The sequence below is a fragment of the Xenopus laevis genome, chromosome 2L (assembly GCF_017654675.1).
Source record: "Xenopus laevis strain J_2021 chromosome 2L, Xenopus_laevis_v10.1, whole genome shotgun sequence".
NCBI lineage: Eukaryota > Metazoa > Chordata > Amphibia > Anura > Pipidae > Xenopus > Xenopus laevis.
The window spans coordinates 98653022-98674608 of record NC_054373.1 but is presented as its reverse complement, the minus strand read 5'-3'; the positions used below and the strand labels follow the sequence as shown (position 1 = coordinate 98674608).

Below are 21587 nucleotides of genomic sequence, written 5' to 3'. Positions count from 1 at the left end.
GCAGATCCTCATCTGCGATTTCTACCAATTTGCAGTGAGAGCTGGCAACACGCAGAGCTGTCAAATGCATAAAAATATTAGCAGCATCAAAACCATGAAAAGAGCATTTTATGCTAAGCTGAACGCACAAAATGTTTTGATGCTCATTTATTTTTGCTGAGGAACAGAAGTATAATTCTGTAGGCTTACGGGCCTTCTGTCAATCAACAATCTGCCATCTTGCAGTAAACAATCACTATATTCTTAAAGTAAACAGTAATTTTTAAATATCTATAATTTAATATTCTTTATTTAAAAGGAAATACACTAGAAAACATGCTGCTGTATAAGCAACCAAAAAAAAAATGAATGTTCATTCTCCAACAAAGCTATTTGATTTATATTTATAATCCAGTACTGTAATACAATCTAATCTGTTAATTAAAAGGGTCCAAAACTGCACAATCTGCAACATTTTGATATTTCAATATGTAATGCACCCTGCAGAGAACCATTAACCTTGTACTCTTGCACTCCTCTCAGTCATACAGAGAAAACTCACATTTTTAGAGGAAAAAAATTTTTTTTTGAAGAATTGTTATGCTCTTAAGATGCTAAAAATTTGAATCCGAAAATACACCAGCTAAAACCTTTCGAAGTCATGTAAAAGTGAATGGCAGATGTCCCTTTTACAATTTGAAGATGTTTCTTGTCTCTATGATTTTCGAGGGTTTGAGGTTGGTTTTCGTTTGATAACCCACAAGAGTTGAGTTTTTTGGGCATCAAATAAAAAAAATTGCAAGATTCGAGTGTCACATCACAATTTTGCTGCAACTTTTTCCAGCACCTACTTTTTCAGTCTGGTTTTTTGATAAATTAGGTAAATTTGTGCATGGGAGTTAGGTCCACTTTGTTTAATTAAAAAATTGGAAAAATGTGAGTCTTAGTAAATACCCCTCTAGCTGTTGGTCATAAGCCTTAGAACCTTAGTGACTGGCACCAACTGCAAATAGAAAAAAGTAATACTTGAACCCTTGTACATGTACAATCAGACCAGTTCCTGATTGCTAAACTTGCAAAGTATAAAATAAATGATAATCAACCTTGTGTTTTCATAATAATTTGTCATTGTGTGTTTGAAAGCAGTAATGTACTTATAGGCTGGTTTTAAATATGTTCAACTAGAGTACTGCTATTTTTGCAACAATCATTAGATGAAACTATAAAGATTGATTAGTACCAGGGTCAGAACTAGGGGTAGGCAGAAGAGGCACCTGCCTAGGGCGCAACGATGTAGGGGGCGCTGTTCAAGATTCCTCTGCCTACCCCTAGTCCGGATTCGCTCCCCTCTGCAGGTCTTGCCTACTCCCTCTGCCGCTTACTCCTCTGTCCTGCCCTCCCTCCTATGCCCATTTTTTTACACTGAACTGTTCCTTTAAGAAAGGCATAAGGGTAATTAATTGTGTTTAGCCATCATTCCAGACTTTCAGTGAATAGGTGGTCAATTAAATGACAACGCCTGCCCACATACTATAATTCTGACTTGTGGCCCATTACCTATCTGACCCCTTTTGCTTAACCTTTCCTCCATATAATGGAACAGAGCACCACTAAGCTGCCCTACATGTAAAGAATTACCACCAATTTCACTACATACAGGTTAGAGAAGAAGGGGCCTTGACAAGGGCATAACAGCCTAATTAAGTGTGAACCTCATGCAACCCAACTTATTTATTTACCCACACTCAATTTATAATTTGTAGAGCACCAAAGAATCAGGTGGTGGAAAGGGACTACATGTATTCAAATGCAAGGGTTTACAGCTATATCAGCAGGAAATTAGTTTGAACATCATTTGAGGTATGGAAAATGATTAATAATTATAAAAACAAGTAAAAAAAACGAAAGTAGGCTACAGTATTAACATGCATCATGATCCTGTTGCCAAAGAGTAACACTTAATAAACAGTGCAATAAATATCAATATACTGTACCTGTTCTTGTGACCTGAAGTCTGCAAAATTGGGCTGTTGGATTGGCATCTTTTGGTCTGTGTTAGAGGTATGATGTGGATTCTGTCAGTAAAATTAGTGAATGTTAACAGGGACCAGATTGACAGAAGTCTCAGTCATGTTGTTATAATTTATTTTCCATTCTGTGCAAGTATATAAATGCATTCAGTATAATGCATATCGATTTAATATTTATCTTTGATCTTTCAATACAATGAGAGAAAGGGGTAATTTCTAAATCTAACTAAGGTATATAAAATATCATCACTCATCATGAATCCCTTAGTTATGCTATGTCTTAATTACAAATCTTGATCTGTCTGACTGAAAGGAACAGGTCATTGTGAAAATAAAAACTGTGTAAATAGATAGGATGTGCAAAATAAAAAATGTTTCTAATATAGTTAGTTAGCCAAAAATGTAATGTATAAAGGCTGGAGTGAACAGATGTCTAATAAAACAGCCAGAATCCAACTTCCTGCTTTTCAGCTCTATAACTCCGAGTTAGTCAGCGACTTGAAGGGGGGCCACATGGTACATTTCTGTTCAGTGAGTTTGCAATTGACCCTCAGCATTCAGCTCAGATTCAAAAGCAACAGATATGACCCATATGCCCCCCTCAAGTCTCTGATTGGTTACTGCCTGGTAACCGGGGGAACCAATCAGTGTAAACCAAGAGAGCTGAAAAGCAGGAATTAGTGTTCTGGCTATTATGTTAGACATCCAGTCACTCCAGCCTTTATACATTACATTTTTGGCAAAATAACTATATCAGAAACATTTTTTATTTTGCACAGCCTATCTATTTACCCAGTTTTTTATTTTTACACTGAACAATTCCTTTAAGGATTGAGGAACGATAAGGAGCAGCTGTATACACAATGATTTCAGAAACAAAAGAAGTGGTGTTCTTTAAATAGTTTATGTATAAATGCATCAAATTCCAAAATAATCCATTACAAAGAGATGATTGCATTATTTGTAGAAATTGCACATCATTCTACATGATTTTGAGACATTATTAACGCAATGGTATGAAAAGGTAGCCCAGTTTTTCTCTAATGAGTTTGGTCACGCCAATATGGATATCTATTGGAAGATGGTTGCTTGTGCAGATGGACATGTGGACTTCCTAATAATTCCCTTTTGCTAACATAACCCTGAAAAGGGCATAAGGAATAATTATCGGATTCCATTCCAAATCAAAATATTTATAACCTGATTTGATTGGTGGACACTGGGATGCATCTTGATGCTGAGAATCATCTTTATATAAGGTATATGATATAGGAGTGACATTGTTGCCATCTGGTTAATGTGCCCATGTCGGTTATATTATTATGCGATTCCATGGATTTTTGTCTATATTTCCACAGTATTTACAATAAAAGGTACACTTTTAATTTTTTGTTTTATGATAGTATAATAGTTATTTGTATTACTAAAAAAACATGCATTGTTTTGTACTTGCTGCTATAGCTGTATGCATAATTGTGTATAGGTTGTTTACCTGTGATATACAAGGTCGGGGTGGTAAAGCAGGGGGTGGAACCCAGCCAGCTCGAGCAGCTGTAATAAACAAATAACATACAAGAGCAAAAAATATCCTGTTAATCCTTGCTTAAAAAAAGTTAGCAGTTATAAATTTTGGTTAGTGGTCACCTGGCCATATCAAATATGTGCCTTGTAACAAGTAATGTGCAATGTATATAAAAGCATATTAGAAGTCACAGTAAAGTTCTATGAATTTTAAAAATATATATTCACAGAATCTGGATTTCTTACATTATACAGAAGGGGTACAATATTCCCTGCATAATACAAATCTGCTGTTGATTTCATGCTCAGATTTAGTTACCTTGACTAAGGGGCAGATTTACAAAATTCGAGTGAAGAATTCGAATGTAAAAAAATTCGAATTTCGAAGTATTTTTTGGGTACTTCGACCATCGAATTGGTTAAATTCGATCTAATTCGATCGAATTCGAACGATTCGAAGTAAAAATCGTTCGACTATTCGTCCATTCGATGATCGAAGTACTGTCTCTTTAAAAAATACTTCGACCACCTACTTCGGTAGATAAAACCTACCGAAGTCAATGTTAGCCTATGGGGAAGGTCCCCATAGGCTTGCCTGTGATTTTTTGATCGAAGGATTTTCCTTCGATCGTTGGATTAAAATCCTTCGATCGATCGCAGGATTTGCGCAAAATCGTTCGACTTCGATATTCAAAGTCGAACGATTTTAGTTCCCAGTCGAATATCGAGGGTTAATTAACCCTCGATATTCGACTATTGATGAATCGGCCCCTAAGTATCCCACGTTTGTCAGTATGCCACCACAAAAAAAAGGAAAGAGAAAAAGGGATGCAGATCCTCAATGGCTTCTTTTTTTGGTTTTTATTTGTTTTTATGTATATAGCTTGTCCACTGATGCAATGTTATTGTTTTCCAACTATCACATGCAACTGTATAAATATATGCACATTTGTGGTGCCCATTTTTTCATGGACATTTGTTGCACAACAAATGCAATATTTGCAGTTGATTTTCCACTTTGCTCCTGTTACTAGATTAGTCCCTGGTGTGTTGTGCTATTGCAGGTAAATAACCACCTCACTTTATGCTTTGCTGCCATACAGTGTGATGTGTATCATAATGTTTGAACTAAACATAATAGGTTCAAAGTACATTAGGCATTTTAGTGCAGTCATACAGTTGCCAGCTCTTCCCTGACATTAGTTTGCGGGAGAAAGTATAATATAATCACCTGGCGAATTCTGTTGAATTATCCTATTCAGATCCAAGGAAGAAGCTCTTGAATGTGTTTTCTGTGGCCTTGGAGGTGGTGTAGGAGGATCTTCAACTTTCTTCATTGTTTCTTCTATTGATGTATTTGAATACGATCTGTCAGGGATGATACATTACAATAATATCAATAAGTATAAGTATAACAAGTATTTGTTTTTTTGCCCTAGACTTTTACCTGTACTGTAGTAGCTACTGGTAGCTGAAATTAGTTGTGACTATGAGCAAGTGGCACAAAGTGACATTGTGGATTCAGCTCTCAAAGGATAATTTAATTAAATTTATACTGTGATTTTTGCAATATGTATATTCACTCCCTAAACAAATTATGGCAGTTGAACTATATATTATCACTATATGTTCCTGCTTTCAAAGATGGCAGAACATCAAATTAGCTGCATGTGCCTATTTAGAGAGCATTCACAGCTCCTTGGCCTATTTTGGTCTTATTATGCTAAGAAGCAAATTATTCTCTGAGAAACAGCATGCTTTTCATCTATAACATTATGTTGCATTCAAATTCAAATTTATACAGTGATTTGAGGTTTTTGAGCTAAAACTCACAAATTTGAATATGAGTTTTCAAAACCAAATGTTAGAGATTTATTAAGAGCAAAAAACTTTAAAACAAAAATCCTCAAACTTGTTGCATTCCAACTATGTCCAGTTCTTTCTTGCAGCAGAGTATAAACTCATTGAAAAAACAGTCTTCGATGTTAATGCCTTACACATGAAATATCTACCGCAGGGGGAACACAGGCAGAAACATTTGTGTGTAAGAGCCCTTAGAGGATCCAAGGATAATTGTCAGCTCACGTGAACATAATGACAAATCCACTTACAAATCTCCAACAGCTGTTAATAAAGGAATAACAATTCTGCCCAGTCTTTTGGAGGTTTCGAAATGTTTTTTTTTTTAATATAATATCCTAATGGAGGGAGGTGGTTATTTCTACCTTAAATGACTCTTGCAAACAGTGACCCTTGACCAAAATTAGAATGAAAACACCCTGCCACAGGCAGTATTATTGTGAATAGAAAATTGAGGAGGTCCCCTTTGGTGAACTGTGGTGAGCTCTATTTTTCACTGATTGATAAATATGCCCCACAGTGTTGGAACATTGCTAGTTGTTTTATACATTCCAATGGCTGGATTTTTTTTGTAATCTTGAGGTACTGGTAGCTTAATCTATATTGTATAAATAATCTATTTTCCCACACAAATAATTGATTACCCATGCTTACAAACATCATAAATAATCTATTTCCCTACAAATAAAACACAGTGAATAACATATTCCACTAAGGAACTATAGAAACATATAGAAACATACACGCTTATACATTTTCTTCAGTATGGATATTTTAAGTACAGTATAGGCCAATATCATCCCTTCAATTTTTAAAGGTATTTTAAACAGGTCAGATACACATTTAGAAGACAATAATTATTTTATATGCCATTTCTTGCTGAGCAAGACAAAGGTAGATCCATATTTGAAATATGCTTACTTGATATTGCTAATCTACTGATTTATAAAAAAAATCATTTTTTTCATACCCTTAGATTATTTGTACCTACAAAAAAGTAACTATTCAGATAAACTTTCTCTTTAATTACTGAAAGTTGTAGGAATACCACTGGAGGCTTGTTTTTAGGTGGAGGTCAGTTTAAACATTTTATTGCAATGTGAAAATATTACAGAAATGCACAACACAATTAAGAACCGTAAACCCTGGAGCTAGCTTGGGAATGGGCAATATTTTAGGATACTGCACATTAACCTGGTACAACTGGCAGGACACATGAGGGCCCTGTGCCCAATGTACTGAGTGCAATCATGAATACATCAAGCATTCATGCATTTATTTCTAACAGAAGAAATTTTTGGCAATGCCCAGAGCGTCCACAAGTATCTTAATTCATGCTGCTAAACTGAGTTATGGCACACTAGAACAGAATGCCTAGTATGCTAGGGAAGCTATGGTGCACTGCCAAAAGAAGCATTAGCAGAGACATGCCACTTTGATAAATGAGAAATACAGTACGGTTTTATCCAAAGTATCCTTACCTGGATCTTGGCCTTGTTTTAAGCGTGTATGATTCCTGATGGACACCTGTAAAATATAAATTGTATATGTTTACAGAGGCCAGCAACTTGTGTATTTAAAGCTGCATAAAATGGCCATATACAGGTCAAGAATAGACAGACCTCAGAGGTCTTAATCCAAATGATTTTTTGTGAAATTATCAGGGTAAACTATTTCAGCACAATGTATTCAAATGCGTAATCCAAAAGCAATGTTTAAACCATGTATTGGTAAGTGCATTTAATTTGCCAAATATGAATGAGCACTGCCTATACATATGTTGTTTGTGAAAGATTAGATTTTATTAATAGATTTCATCTACAGACTTTAAATCTAAGAATTAAAATGTCTTTGTATTTTCTTGTATCCTCCATTAGCATTAAAGGGAAATATACCCCTTGTTTAACATGAGTGTAAAGAATGAGGCTTGTGCTGAATTTGCTGATTGCAAAAATATTGATGGTTTTTATTTCTATTTTTAAACAGGGCAAACTGAAGTAACTCCATGTTTGGTCCTCGCCACTGCTCAGATAGTCCCCCAGCGTAATTGACTCCTGCTAACAAAACATTCATAACAAAGAGGGAAGGGTGGATGATGTTTAGGGCAAAGATGGCTGATGCCAGGGGCGGGGCAGATGATTTACTGGATGGTGTGTGTCTACTGCATCAGGGGGCAGAGTTATGACATTGCAACCAGCAATTGACTGATTGCCATGTTTTTGGAAAACGTTTTGTGGAAACATTTTTTTATTTATCATATCCCAAAGCTGCTAAAAATCCAAATTCGAAAATACACTATTTCAGACATGTCAAGGTCATGTAGAAGTACATGCAGATGTCCCTGAAGTTGTTTCTTGACATCCTGATCTGCCCTGTATAATCTAAAAAAATTGGGGTTTGTGGCCGTTAATCCAAAAAAGTCGAGTATTCGCAGCAAAAACTAGATAAAATCAAGTTTTCAGAGCGTCGATCATACAATTCGATTTGATACTTGATTTTGTCCTGATATTTTGTCACTCTTTGGAATAATTGTGTAAGGGAGTGTAAGAAAACCTACCTGCCCTGGTGGTCTAGTGGGGCGGCGGGACGCCTGCATGGTCCTCTTCCGGTGCCATCTTGCCTGCCTTAGGGCGCGCGCGGTGCGACTGCGCATTGTTTATAGGCGCAAACACGTTGCGTTTTTGCGCCAGCGTGTTTTCGCGCAAATTCTATCCCCTATAAAAGGCCCATTCTGACTGCCTGTGATAGAATCTTGATTCTAGTGGTTTCTGAAGCCTTGTGCTGTCTGTTCCTGTAAAGCTTTATCTGTTATTCCGGTTTTGATCCCTGCCTGTTCCTGACAATTCTGATATCCGAACTCTGACCTTTCTGCCTGATTCCATCTGTTTGATTACCCGGTTTTGACCCTTGCCTGCCTGACGATTCTTGATATCTGCCTGCCTTGACCCAGTCTGTCTGACGATTCTCTTGCCTGCTCCATTTGTACCATGACCTTCGGCCCAAAAGACTCTGCTAACAGCCGTGCCCCTTTGCCAGCCAGAACATCTCGCCTTGCACCTCTCGTTAAGTCCAGGTGGCATCCAAGTAAGCTGAGGGCTCCTCCCGAAGCCCAACGGTGGTCACACTACTGGTGAAGCCGAGCCGAGACCAGGATGCTTGGCACTTGTTCTGGTATTGGGTGCCGGTCGTGACAGGGAATTTCTTCGGATTTGATTTCCCATAAAATTTGATCAATTTGAATTTTAGTAAATGTGCCCCTTAGTGAATGGGAATCTCTCAACACATGCAGGAACAAACATGTAGGTGCACTGGCAAATTTTTGCATTGCCTGCAATTTTGCCCATGTGATGCGGTTCTGCAGTTTGATGGAGAAAAAAAAGTACTAGCTGTGAACTGTGAAAGGATTGCAGATGTTACTGCCCATTAATCTGTCCATTAATCTATAATGGCAAATAGGAGACATAACAACCCAACAAAGTTAAAAACCTTAAAGACAGAATTGTAGAAGCTAAATGAGAAATAATATTCTTTTTTAAGTTTTTTTTTTAAAAATCTGCAATATGGTTATTGCCATGCATCTGATTGTATGGATGATGTGAAGATATGTTATTTAAAAAAGAAAGAAGAAAAACTTTGCATAAGAACCAGAAACAAAGTAACTGTGACAACATTGCCTAGCTGAGGACGGAATAGCAGTAATTATGCTTGCCTGACCTATTTTGTACTTGTGCTGAAACTGCATCTTGTTAGTTGCTATTATATATAATACACTGTCAACATACTTTAATTCCGTGCCTCCGTGGAAGATTCCTATTGTCATTATTCAGGCTATTGTGTATGCACGTTACTGTGGTTTTTATTCAGCTGTTCATAAAATCTGATGAGGCTACAAATTTAAATTTTACTTTTTTTTAATACTTTCACTTTGAAGGCTTTACACAACCTGCAATCCAGTGCTGCCACTATTGACATAAACCACAAATGACATCTAACCCTTATTTATCAGCAATGTAGTACCAAAATCAATGCTCTCTGAATAGCTTATCTGTTATAAATTATACACAGTTATCCTTGGAGTTGCCCTGCCTGGCTGCCTTCACTACCACGCTTACAGTTTATAGGATATTTAACTCTGTGATATTGTGCTATTGACTAAAATGCTACTGGACCTTTAATTAACCACCTCTCTAGCATCTTTATTTTATTTACTAACAAAAAAAACATAACAATTAGATGCCTTCCTGTAAAAATCATATCAGAATCAAATTTTCATACCAAAACCAGAGCAGATCACATGACTTACATGACTTCGACAGGTTTTAGACAGAGTATTTTCGAATTCAGATTTTTAGCAGCTTTGGGATATATTAAATCTAAAAAAAAAAGGTGAGTTTTCCCCCTAAAAAAACAGACTACAAATTATTGAGGCTTCATAAATAGGCCCCTAAATTAAATGTAGACCCTGAAAAAAAGAGTAATCTTTTGAGCATGTTTGGAATTTACATTGATTATTGCAATGTTTGCAATGCTAATTTAATGTAAATGAAACAACACCACCATCTGAAGAAAATTTCTTTGCTCTACTGAATCATTTTCCAGATTGTCAGACCAGGTTGAAAGTACTGATCAGCAGATGATGCTTTGTTTCCATTTCATTATATTAGCAAAGTGAAAATAGCTAATATCTTTAAAATTAGGAAAAAAATATATAAATTGCAGAAGTGCTGAGATGAGCACTCAGGACAATTTTTCATGAATCAATTTTGAAGGTTTACATGCTCTTTCATTGTTCATTTGAGTAATAAGCACTATTGTTTTGAGGTTATATCTGAAAGAAAATGTCAGAAATAAGCCAGCACCTGTGACATTTGCCTTGGTCTTGAGACATGTAATTCTATTTTCTTTCAGCTGATAGACATAAATGAGAAATGCAGTGTAACTTACTGGATTTAAAAGACTTGAAGGATTTTACTTCTACTGAAGGGAAACTTAGTTTTGAGCCTAAGTTCAAGGAAAACAAGAGATAAGCATTATATTGTATAAAAGTAAAAAACAATATACAGTATGTGACTAGAAACTATAAAGGCAGGGGGAAAATTTTAAAATAAATGTTGAGCCCAGTTTCCCCTTTACTTTCATAAATACACCAGAATCTTGCGCTGACAGGCTAATAGAAATCCTAGTGGGAGGAACTTCTATGGCCCCTCCCCTGTTGCTTATTTGCTAAGACTCTAGCAGTAGTGATGTGCAGTTCAGAAAAAACTCAACCTGCACCCAACCCTAATCCGCAAAACCTTAACCTGCCTCTTCTGCCTACCCCTAGTTCTGGCCCTGATGTAGAGTAACTGATGGCATCATCATTCTGCTCATGGTTAAATCATTTATATTGCTTCCAGGAGAACAGGAACATCTAAATGGATCTGCACAAGCACGTTTGTTTCTGTTTCTCCGAGGCATGTTTTACCACCCACTCAAATAGCAAATCACTCCATATATTTCAGTCTGTACAGACAAGCAGCTTGTTGCCTCAAATATAGATATCAACTGTAAAAATATTTCCACAGAGCTGTCATAATTGATTTGCTTTTCAGATGGAGATTGTAAATAGGCATATGAAAATAAATAGAGGCTTATCTACAGTATATCTATAAGTTTTTAATAAAAAAATTGAGGGGGGCCTGAAACCCAGAGCTTAACACAACTGTATGTTAGATTTCTCAAAATGCTGGCCACAAGATTCCTTTATGTACAGTACTGCCTTCAATTAAAGTGGTAGTTCATCTTTACATTCCTCTATGGCATGTTATAGAATTTTTTCAATTGGTCCTTGTTTGTCCATTGTTTTTTAATTATTTGACTCTCTTCTGTCCTTTTCCGACTTTCAAATGGAGGCCGCTGATTCCAGCAGCCACAAAAACATTTTTTTAAATTACATTCTTATTGGTACATTTTATTACTTATCTTTCTGTTCTATTTTGGTCAGTAGCAACCTGCTAGCTGTTGAAATTCCAGACTAGAAAGCACTGCACAAAAACTAAATAAATATAAAACTACAAAAATTAAAAAATGAAGATCAACTGCACATGTTACTATCTACAGTGTACTAAATTTAATATACAGATGAACTACCCCTTTAGAAAGTATCTTGAAGAATAGAAAGGGACATTCAGTTACTGCTTCAGTAACAATTATATTAACAATATTAAAACCATTGAACATTTATACTGTAATAAATATATATTGGAAAGTTGCTTATAACAGGGCTACTATTAATAATCACTAGTGATGGGCGAATCTGTGGTGTTCTGCTTTGCCGAATAATTTGCGAATTTCCCGCAAAATTTTCAAAACGGCGAAAAATTTTCAAAACGGCACCGATGTCTCTTTTTGGACGCCGGTGCACATTCGATGGCAAAAATGCAAGAATTTTCGAGGCAGCTTTGCGAATTTATTCGCCGGCGGCAAATAACGGGAATTTGACGCGAATTTGCGCCTGGTGAATTAATTTGCCCATCGCTAATAATCACTATTTGTAAGTAAAATTAATGCAGTGGAGACATTGTAACCCACTTTGCATTTATCTCTGCCTCTTATTCTTACCCTCATTACCTTACCCTTTGTGCCTACAGTACAGCCCCATTTTATGTTTTTAGGCAGTGATCCCCAACTAGGGATGGGTGAATTTGATCCGTTTCGTTTCGCCAAAAATTTGCTGCAGGTGAAATATCGCCGACGCCCATTAAAGTCTATGGGCGTCAAAAAAATTTTGTTGCGCAGGCAAATTTTTTTTGATGCACAACGTCACACAAGTCTATGGGCATCATTTTTTCAGCGAAACAAGGCGAAAAAATTAGCCCATCCCTATCCCCAACCAGTAGCTCGTGAGCAACATGTTACTTTCCAACCCCTTGGATGTTACTCCCAGTGACCTTAAAGCAGGTGATTATTTTTAAATTCCAGGCTTGGAGGCAAGTTTTGGTTGTATAAAAACCAGGTGTTCTGACAAACAGAGCCTCAATTTAGATTGACAATCCACATTGGGGTTACCAAATGGCCAATCACAGCACTTCTTTGGCACCCCGAGAACATTTTTAATGCTAGTTTTGCTCCCCAACTCCTTTTTCTTCTGAATGTTGTTCACTGGTTTAAATGTTGGGGATCCCTGTTTTTAGGGGACCAGAAAAAATGATTTACAAAATGTAAAATCAAGGAAATTTCAGCTTGTTTTAAATTGCTGGTATTTGTATTTTGTGTCATTTATTCATCTCCTTTTCCCCAAGGCTGGCACTATGTTAGTTACAAGAAAGAATGTGGTCTCAACATGCAAGCAGTTTCATACCTTGTTTATCATTCTCAGCTGAATCTTGTGTCAGTTCATTCTGATTTAATGGTGCTGCTGCAGAGGACTAATTATGAAAATAAAACCATTTATTTAGATATGTCTGGACACAGTAGCATGGGTGAATTCATCAGTGAGCAATTCTGAAAGATCTGCCTGTGTTAACAGATTTACCTGTTGTATCGACCGAACCCCTATTACTTGTGCGGGCAATAATCACACTGTACAAAATGTAGTAAATTATAGTTGAATGGCACCACTCATATCCACATATGTCTATTCCTCCCCAAAAAGGCAAACATGAAGAGCCACAATCTAATTGTGTTGCTTCCTATTACCTGAAAATGTTGCTTTGGTCAAAACAATGAATTGTTTAAGGGGTTATTTACTAAACTCCGAATGCCAAAAACCCGAAGTATTTGTGTTTTTTGGTATAAAATTTTTAGTGGTAAAAAACACACAAATTTTTCGGGATTTATTACACCCTGAGGATTCAAAAAGTCCAAATCCGAAAATCCGGCATCCCAGACCTGCCAAGGTTGCATACAAGTCAATGGGAGAAGTACCAAAGATTTTTTGATTTTTGCTGGGTTTAGTGCAATAATCTGAAAATTTCTGGGTTTTCATGCAAAAATCCGACGTTTTGTGGTAGAAAATGCATTTTTTTCCCCACAAATAAAATTTTCTGGAAAGTGTATTAATAAATAAGGCAGGAAAAAAACCTGCGGATTTGGTTTTTCAGAAAAAACTGAGATAAATTTGGACTTTGATAAATAACCCGCTCAGTGTTCCATTACCCTTAACCTGTTTGTGTCAAATATTATTTAATATGTAACTGAACTAATTAAATGAAAACATCTCTATCAATCTGATGCAGTGTGCAGAGCCCCTTTTACAGTATCTCTTTGCTTTAGTCCTGTCACACTACTGCCACCTCATGGATGATGTAGGAAACGAGAGCATTAAATGCTCATTTCTGCTGCAGCCATTAGTGAATGCATTACAGTACACACTGAGCATCATTACTTATTAAGATTCAGTTTTTTATGCAGTGGTTTATTTCTGGATTCTAGCACCATGTTGCAAATTAACAGCTAGAAATGGGTAGAGTGGGTATTTGTGAGCCTGCAGCATCACAGGGCATCATTAGGGGTAAAACATAAATAAAGAACAAATCATATACTGTATTTTGAGTAGCAATTCAAATTATTTTCATCAATTAACAGACATTAAATGAAGATATATATAAATATAAATTATTACTCACTGGCTCAGTAGCACTAGTTTCCTCATCAAAGAGAATCAGCGGTTCTGATGTTGCAGGGTCCTCACAGACTGTTTCTAGCTGAGTGCAAGAACGGATATGAGCAAAAAAAGCCAGACAGATTCAACAGTCAATATTTCATCAGTGCCAATAAGGCCACATAGCATTTTAGGAGCAATGGAGTTTTCATTTGTAGTGGTCTTAGAAGCAAAACAGGGGAAAGTGTTCACAGGAAAATATTTCATTGCTGATAAAATAATAGCAGGTTTATCATCAGATTTTTCACAATAGGTTTCAACCAGCGTACAAAACATATCAGGACTCGTCTGCCAACACCATGTGTAACTGCTATGCCTGCTAACTGGCACAACATTTTAGCAATCAGAGCACAATACACTAAGCACTTATGGCTGGTGCTGATGCAGAGTAGCTACAGTCTTTGCCCTTGTGCCAGATGCAGTGTCAGAAGAAAGCACAGAGCACAGCATTAACAGGCACAAGGCAGCCCTTTCATTAACTCCACGAACATTAGTATTATTTCCCAAATGGGAGCCTTTTTGTCTATCCCACAGAATAATTAATGACTGAAATGATTTTATTCTTTATTTAAGAACCCAACCCTGCATAATAATGTACATTTTGCATTCTATATACAGGTCATGACTGGAAATATCTCACAACCAATTGTCCATAGGGGTCCGTTTACTAAAGCGCGGTAAAAATATGCGCACAAAATATAGACAAATTTGTCGCCAAATATATTTTCGCCAGTTTACTAACCTGCAGTAAATATAAATTTGCGAATTTTCTTGCACAGTTCGCCAGTTATCGCATTCTCTGAAAATAACGCTACGTACACATTAACGCCTGGTTTACTAAACAGCGAAATGTGCAAAAGACAAAATTTACAGAAGAATATGCGCAAAGTTTTTCTGCCACCTATGTAGTGGTGTAAAAGTATTTTTTCGCCAGAAAATTCTCAAGGGGCAGGAAATATCCCATAATACTTTTTTTATTTACCCATCATTCTTTGCTGACAGGAGAGAGATCTGTAGCTATTGCTGACAGGATGTTTTGGCTTCTGCTTCTATCTGCTGCAACAGCAGCAGTTTCAGCTCAGAGGCGTATTATTATTAGCAGCGGGCATCACAGTCCAGGGATTCGCCAGCCTCTTGTTCTTGTCATTGTGATTGGCTACATTAAACTGTGCATATCTATGAAGCAATGAGATTGACTGGTATGATTTCTTGTTCATATGATTCTATTGGCAGAAGGGTTTATATGATGTAGACATGTTTGATTGGTGTTACTCTGGTGATGTTGTTGGATGGTATAATCATCAGTCAATAAAGTTTATGAGTTTTGAAGATGCATTTCTGGCCATAAATGTCACAGTAAATAATTGCCATAATAACCTCCATAAAACAAGACTATTTTATAGCATAAATATTCGCAAAAACGTAATTTATCACCAGAAAATTTGCAACTCGCTAAAATTACTGCTAACGTAAGCTGGTTCGTTAATGTAGTTACCGCAAGTGATCGCAATGACTTCTGAGCGCATCGCTGTTCAGTAAACTTAGTCGCTGCGAATATTCTGGCGGAAAAATATTCTCAGCGATAACATGCGGAAACTTAAAGTCAACCCCTCCTTAATAAACGGACCCCATGGTGTATTATGGCTGAGCGGTTAGGGAATTATGGGAATTGTAGTATGGGTGCAAATATTGCTTCCATAGCTGCCCCATAGCTTTTTGTATTCTTACCCCCACAGAGATTTCTATTCACCTTATCCCACCAGCTGACATAGTACAACTCCCAGCATCCACTTGCAGTCAGCAGCTATAGGTGCATCTTGGAAGTTGCGTTTAAGAAAGGTAGCAGAATGGTTTCATAGTTACACAGTTTACACCTATGCCAAATAATATGGTGCATTGTATAAATCTAGTATATCTTTTTAATGTTCCCATATGTCAGAAGAAATTGGCTGTTGAATTAGGAGCCTTTAGGTCTGGCTATGAATGTGCTCCACGAGATCCAAATGGCCAAGGGTCACTATGAGCTAGGACTGCAGTCCATGGCTAATGGCTGTGCATGAGCAAGTGTTTTACTTCTAATCTGGCCCACCTCTTGGTAAACTGGAGAAGACATGGAGCAGCAAAGTACTCCAACCGCTGTACCTACACCACTGATATCCTAGATAATCATGAGCGAAATGTTCTCGCTGATGTCACACATGGCTGATATGGAATGTCACCAACTAGCTAGGGAGCAAACATTTGGTTTGAAGCTGGCTAAGACAGGAGCCAATCACTGTCCATCAGTGCAGTAAATGATTTCCTAGTGATTAAGGCATTAAAGGAGCTGCCTGGCTTGTATTTCTGAGCTAAAGTTTGCTTTACCTCCAAAAAAGCTTTTATATTCATCTACAGTATTTCATCTTATGATTGTATGACCATAATAAAGCCCGTTGGCTGATGTTTAATGACAAATCTCTGCAGTTGTACAAAGTAATTTGCTGTCAAGCATGTATAAAGTCGCAGTTTAACATCAGCTGCATGTTTTTTTGGTGCTTTAATTGTAGAATGTGACATTACAGTATTATTACTATTACAGTACTGTACCTCATCCTGATAAATGAACTGCTGATTATATATACCTCTTTTCTGATCTGGCAAACTGTGCTTGTTCCACGACAACCCTCGTATGCATCACCAGAAATCGGCTTTAATGAAACTGCAAACAAACAATTGTTATTGGCTACCATATCTTTATAATAAACTATTCAAAAGCTTATATATGCTGCTATTGCTAACTAAAGTGCTACAAAAAAAAGCAATCAAGATAGTTGCATATCTGCAAGCATACCAGAGGATGCAGATGCTGAAGGGTCTGACTTGCCACAAAACATTTCAGTTTCAGAGTACTGTCTTGCCAGCAGCACTTTGTAACCCTCAACATCATCTGTTGATCATCTGCAGTTGCGCATCCTCAAGGCATAAACAATGGAAAGTCTGAGGACACATTTTATATTGTTTCCTGATGACTAGCCAGGCATCATTATTATTGTGGCAATGAATTTATAAAGTTCCAACATATTCCACAGCACCAAACATACAGATTACCTATTTTTACTCTTCAAAGGCTACAACGGGCAGCTTTTGTATTTGGACCGACATTAGAGGATGCCCTGGCTACGCTAGCATACTCTGATTTACATTACAACACTTTTTTTTGGGTATTTTAATCAGATTGTCTATTTAATAATATTTAATATGAATGTTTATGATACTAAGCAAATCACTTCCGTTAAAAGGTAAACATAAACATTCTGGAATCTCCTTGTTTGTTACCCTTTCGTTAAGCAAGTAATTGATAAAGGTAGAGACATCAATTTGGAACTGCACATATGTGTGTGCTCCTAATAATTGTGGGCAGTAATGCAACTATCCTTGGCCAAGCCAACCATTTTAATCACCCTGAGAGTTGTTATGTAAATGCAATTCAAACTTTTGCAATTTTTTAGCTGGTTTCCCAAGGTATGAACCAGTGATTGTGATCACTGTCGGAACCCAACCTTATTCCAGTTGGATCTGTCATATTACTATTCTACTAATTTAAGGTGGTAATTGTAGTGTTTTGTCAACCCTAGCTTTTTCTTGCTCCTCAGACAGGGGACAAAACACTAGAGAAAAGTAAATGGGAATTAACACTAAGCACCAGGTCCTGTCTATTAACATGCAGTGATGCATATTTTACCAGTATGTCTGTCACTAGAAAGGACACAACATATAGTGACAATTCTTATTTGTCAGCAAAAAAATAGAAATCTCCTTTTGTTCCATCAAAATACTCAGAAGCTGAGTAACAATGAATAAATAAATGGTAGGCATTACCAACAATCATATAAAATAGTATCTATAAATCCATTTACAAAAAAAATCTTATAACGATAAGGACTCATTTATATAGCATTCTTCTTATGTGATTTTCAAAACCCTTTTACCATGATTCACTGGAAAGTGTTTTTCATACCCTAGTAAAAGGCTGCTTGCTATAGTACAGAAGTGTCTTCATCCAAATATGCCATATGGCACAGAACTAAAGATTAAGGGATTGTCCTCTGATGAACTGGATGGTGCAATTAGAGCAGCATAAAACAAATATGTTCTAACACAACAGTATTATCAATTATATCTGCAAGCAAATTGGGAATTTGGTATCATCTACTTCAGTGTGGACTTTATGACAATGCTCTGGTTACTGATGAAAATATTAGATTTGTACAATGGCTTGAGCTATTCATTATTTACTTTCCATGGGAGATGATAGAGTTATATTTTAGAGTTGGGTAGGTGGAGAAAATAGGCATCCCCCTCCAGCCCCTTAACGGCCTCCTAACTTGTATTTCATGCAGAAGCCAAAGTATGAGGTACAAATTAGGGAGAGCTGGCAGGTACAGACCAATATGGAGCTTCGTATGGGTTGTAAGGACAGGTTTGCCTTGTTCCTGTCATCGTAGCATCACCCTTTGGGACAAAATCTTCTTGAGTAAGAAGAGGATCTATTTTGCAGTCCTTAGTGCTCTAGCACTTGAACCAGGATCATCACAAATGACCCTTGTCATTTGGCACAGCAGATTCAAAGAAGGTCACCAATTCTGAGAATATAAATAAATATTAATAGCTATGGATCTTGAAGCAGACTTGCTTTGATTACTTCACTTTCAATCGTTTTCTTGCACGCGCTTTAACACTGGTGAGTAGTGACAAAACAACCCATGTCTTTGCCCTAACTGTTGAGGTGCAGTGTTTGTGTTATTTTAGTACATTTCCATTCCTTGTGTTAACTTGTTCTATTTATTTTCAAGATTAAATTTATAAAAAGCTCTTGAATATTTTGTCAAAGGGATGGATAAGCTTCCCTTAACATTACCTTTATTTTCCCTCACGGCATCACATAGACATTTTCACTCTCTTTGTTATGTGGCACATGCCTAAACACATATGTTTCTTATCTGTATTGCTAAGAGGCCCCATTATCGGGCGTAACAGACAGCCCATTTGCCCAATAGGTACCACAAACTGTTTTTGCACCTTAATAATGAAAAGTAAAGCTCCAGCCTAACATTTCCATTTTTGTTATACCTGTATAGTTGAGAATATCAAGTCCCGTGGGACATCAGTATTGGTATGAAGAGATTCTACAGCTAAGAACAAGCCTCAGAAACATGCAATTTACTGTCACTAAATTAAGCTAATGTGCTCACCTGCTTGAATAATTTCTGCCAACAAAGTTCGGGGCAGTGTATCTGGCACCTCATAGCCATTCTTCCTTGCAACAATGAGGTGAAAAGCAGCACAAAATTCAGCCAGTGTTAGGGCTCCATCACAGTCTACATCACTAAGATCCCTGCATTGAGGAACAAAAAAAACACAAGTAAATACTAATTAATCTGCAGGTGAAGCAAATGTTTGTCAGTAAAAACAATATATGTATACTCTCAAGGGCAGAAATATCTGTTTCACATATTAGCTTGCACTGATTGAAAGACAAATCATCCAAAACATTACATTACCTATGCTAAATGTATAGCTGAGCATTCTTTGTGTGTGTGTGTATATGTGTGTGTATATGTGTGTGTATATGTGTGTGTATGTGTGTGTGTATGGGGGTGGCAGGGTTTTCATCCCAAAATACTGGGCATTTGCTATTGCCCACTACTCCACTTATTGATATTTTTAGTACCTTCAAAGTATACGTGTTCCATTTTCTGTTCTTCTTCAAGTATGCATTACTACCATTTTGTAAATGTCTCACAATTCCTAATTTTTTTTTATTTTTTATTCTACTTTTTGTATTTATTTCTGTTCATATAAATCAAATATCATTTTGCTTACTACAACAGTTCAAATGGAAATCTTACCATATATGCGAGAGTTCTGAAATGGGGAGCTTTGATTTGGTAAAAAAGTTCTTTGCTACAGATCCTATGGAGAATTAACAACAAAAAGTTTACATACTTGCACTGATGTACAAATGGAACATGCTAACTGTAAAATACTATAATAATGCTAGCATCTTTCTAAACGTTCCCATAAAAATGTCATCTCAATACTGCAATGTATCTTGAAATTCCCCTACAGATTTCTGATATGTTAAATATGTTATTTTAGTTACTCACGCAATCTTAATTAGTAAAATCTATGGGGAACTGAACTAGGAGATAACCTTGTTAGATTGAATGTGGCCCTGAAGCATAAACATTCCTTACAGGATATAGCTATCATATTTAATAAAGCTATCATATTTAAACAAAAATATAGTTACCAGAAATTAAGGATTTTAGGTCAGGCTGAAGTGTTAAAAACTGGTTAGTATAATACTCTCGTTGCTCTTCTGTTATCCTCCAGAGGTCCTCAGAGTAATTACTAGAATCGTCCAGTGATTCTCTTTCAGCTGAAAGTGAAAGCTGCGTAAAAAAAGAGTTATGTCTTCATCAATAAAGATTAATATAATGATTGTAACACTTTCCCCTTCCCATTCACCAGTAGACCTATTTCACCAATGAACAATTCTTATAGGTTACTCAAACCTCCATTTATACAGTATGACTGTTGTATAAAAATGACTGCAGTGGGTATGACTGACATTGCTATGGTACTGTGTGAGAAATGTATATATGTAATGTGTTAGAATGACACACGTAAAATGACACTGTGCTGTCAAGGTATTACACAGGAAGCCATTTAGTTTTAGTAGTAAAATACTATAAACTTTATATATGACATGAGTTTGCCTCAGTTTTATGTACATTGTAACTAATGTCTTTTCCTTTAAGCATTATGCAAAGATGATATTTTTAAACTCACTTTACAACAGATACTGGTACATTGGCTCACTGATTAATTCAAGCCAAACTTAAAACGAGGATATGAGGGAGAGGGATCATTTGGTTTGAGCTTATAGCCAAAAGTGCCAACTAGGACAAAGGGACAATTTCCTATCTTGTTCTCAAAATCTTTTAAGCATTGTTTGATTATTTGAAGGATGTTCATTGGGACATCGGTACAACCCGGAACTTTTTAAGAGAGTAAGCTAAACTGTAATATTCTGCTAGAGGAACCTGTGTCCTATAGCCTTGGTATTAAAGGGATCCTGTCATCAGAAAACATGTTTTGTTCAAAAAGCACCAGTTAATAGCGCTACTCCAGCAGACTTCTGCACTGAAATCCATTTCTCAAAAGAGCAAACAAATTTTTTTATATTCAATTTTGAAATCTGACATGGGGCTTGACATTTTGGCAATTTCCCAGCTGCCCCTGGTCGTGTGACCCCCTGAGCCCTCTCAGCCGTCCCATTGGGGTTTAGCAAATCTTTGTGTCTTTTTCTCAAGTTACTTAATGCGCTAATAATTATTTAGGCAGTTATGGATCATGCTATTAAATTATCAGAGGCAAATTTGTGCATACACTTAGATATCACTACAGGTATGGGACCTGTTATCCAGAATGCTCGGGACCTGGGGTTTTCCGGATAACGGGTCTTTCTGTAATTTGGGTCTTCATGCCTTATGTCTACTAGAAATTCATTT

The 21587-nt window shown here is 36.7% G+C and overlaps 1 protein-coding gene across 2 annotated transcripts in view; it reads right to left on the bottom strand.

Moving 5' to 3' along the window:
- Positions 1-21587, bottom strand: part of reps2.L (RALBP1 associated Eps domain containing 2 L homeolog) — a 71363-nt gene that overhangs the window by 16164 nt on the left and 33612 nt on the right. The window contains exons 6-17 of one of the 2 annotated variants that reach the window (XM_041582234.1): positions 20324-20465; positions 19920-19983; positions 19263-19405; positions 16653-16729; positions 13997-14074; positions 12730-12796; positions 10335-10391; positions 6872-6917; positions 4762-4898; positions 3502-3560; positions 1974-2054; positions 934-937 (exon numbers count right to left, since the gene is read on the bottom strand). In XM_041582234.1, coding sequence (XP_041438168.1) covers positions 934-937; positions 1974-2054; positions 3502-3560; positions 4762-4898; positions 6872-6917; positions 10335-10391; positions 12730-12796; positions 13997-14074; positions 16653-16729; positions 19263-19405; positions 19920-19983; positions 20324-20465 — 955 coding nt within the window. The remainder of the gene's footprint in view (positions 1-933; positions 938-1973; positions 2055-3501; positions 3561-4761; positions 4899-6871; positions 6918-10334; positions 10392-12729; positions 12797-13996; positions 14075-16652; positions 16730-19262; positions 19406-19919; positions 19984-20323; positions 20466-21587) is intronic. The other variant, XM_018246875.2, reaches the window with a different exon arrangement.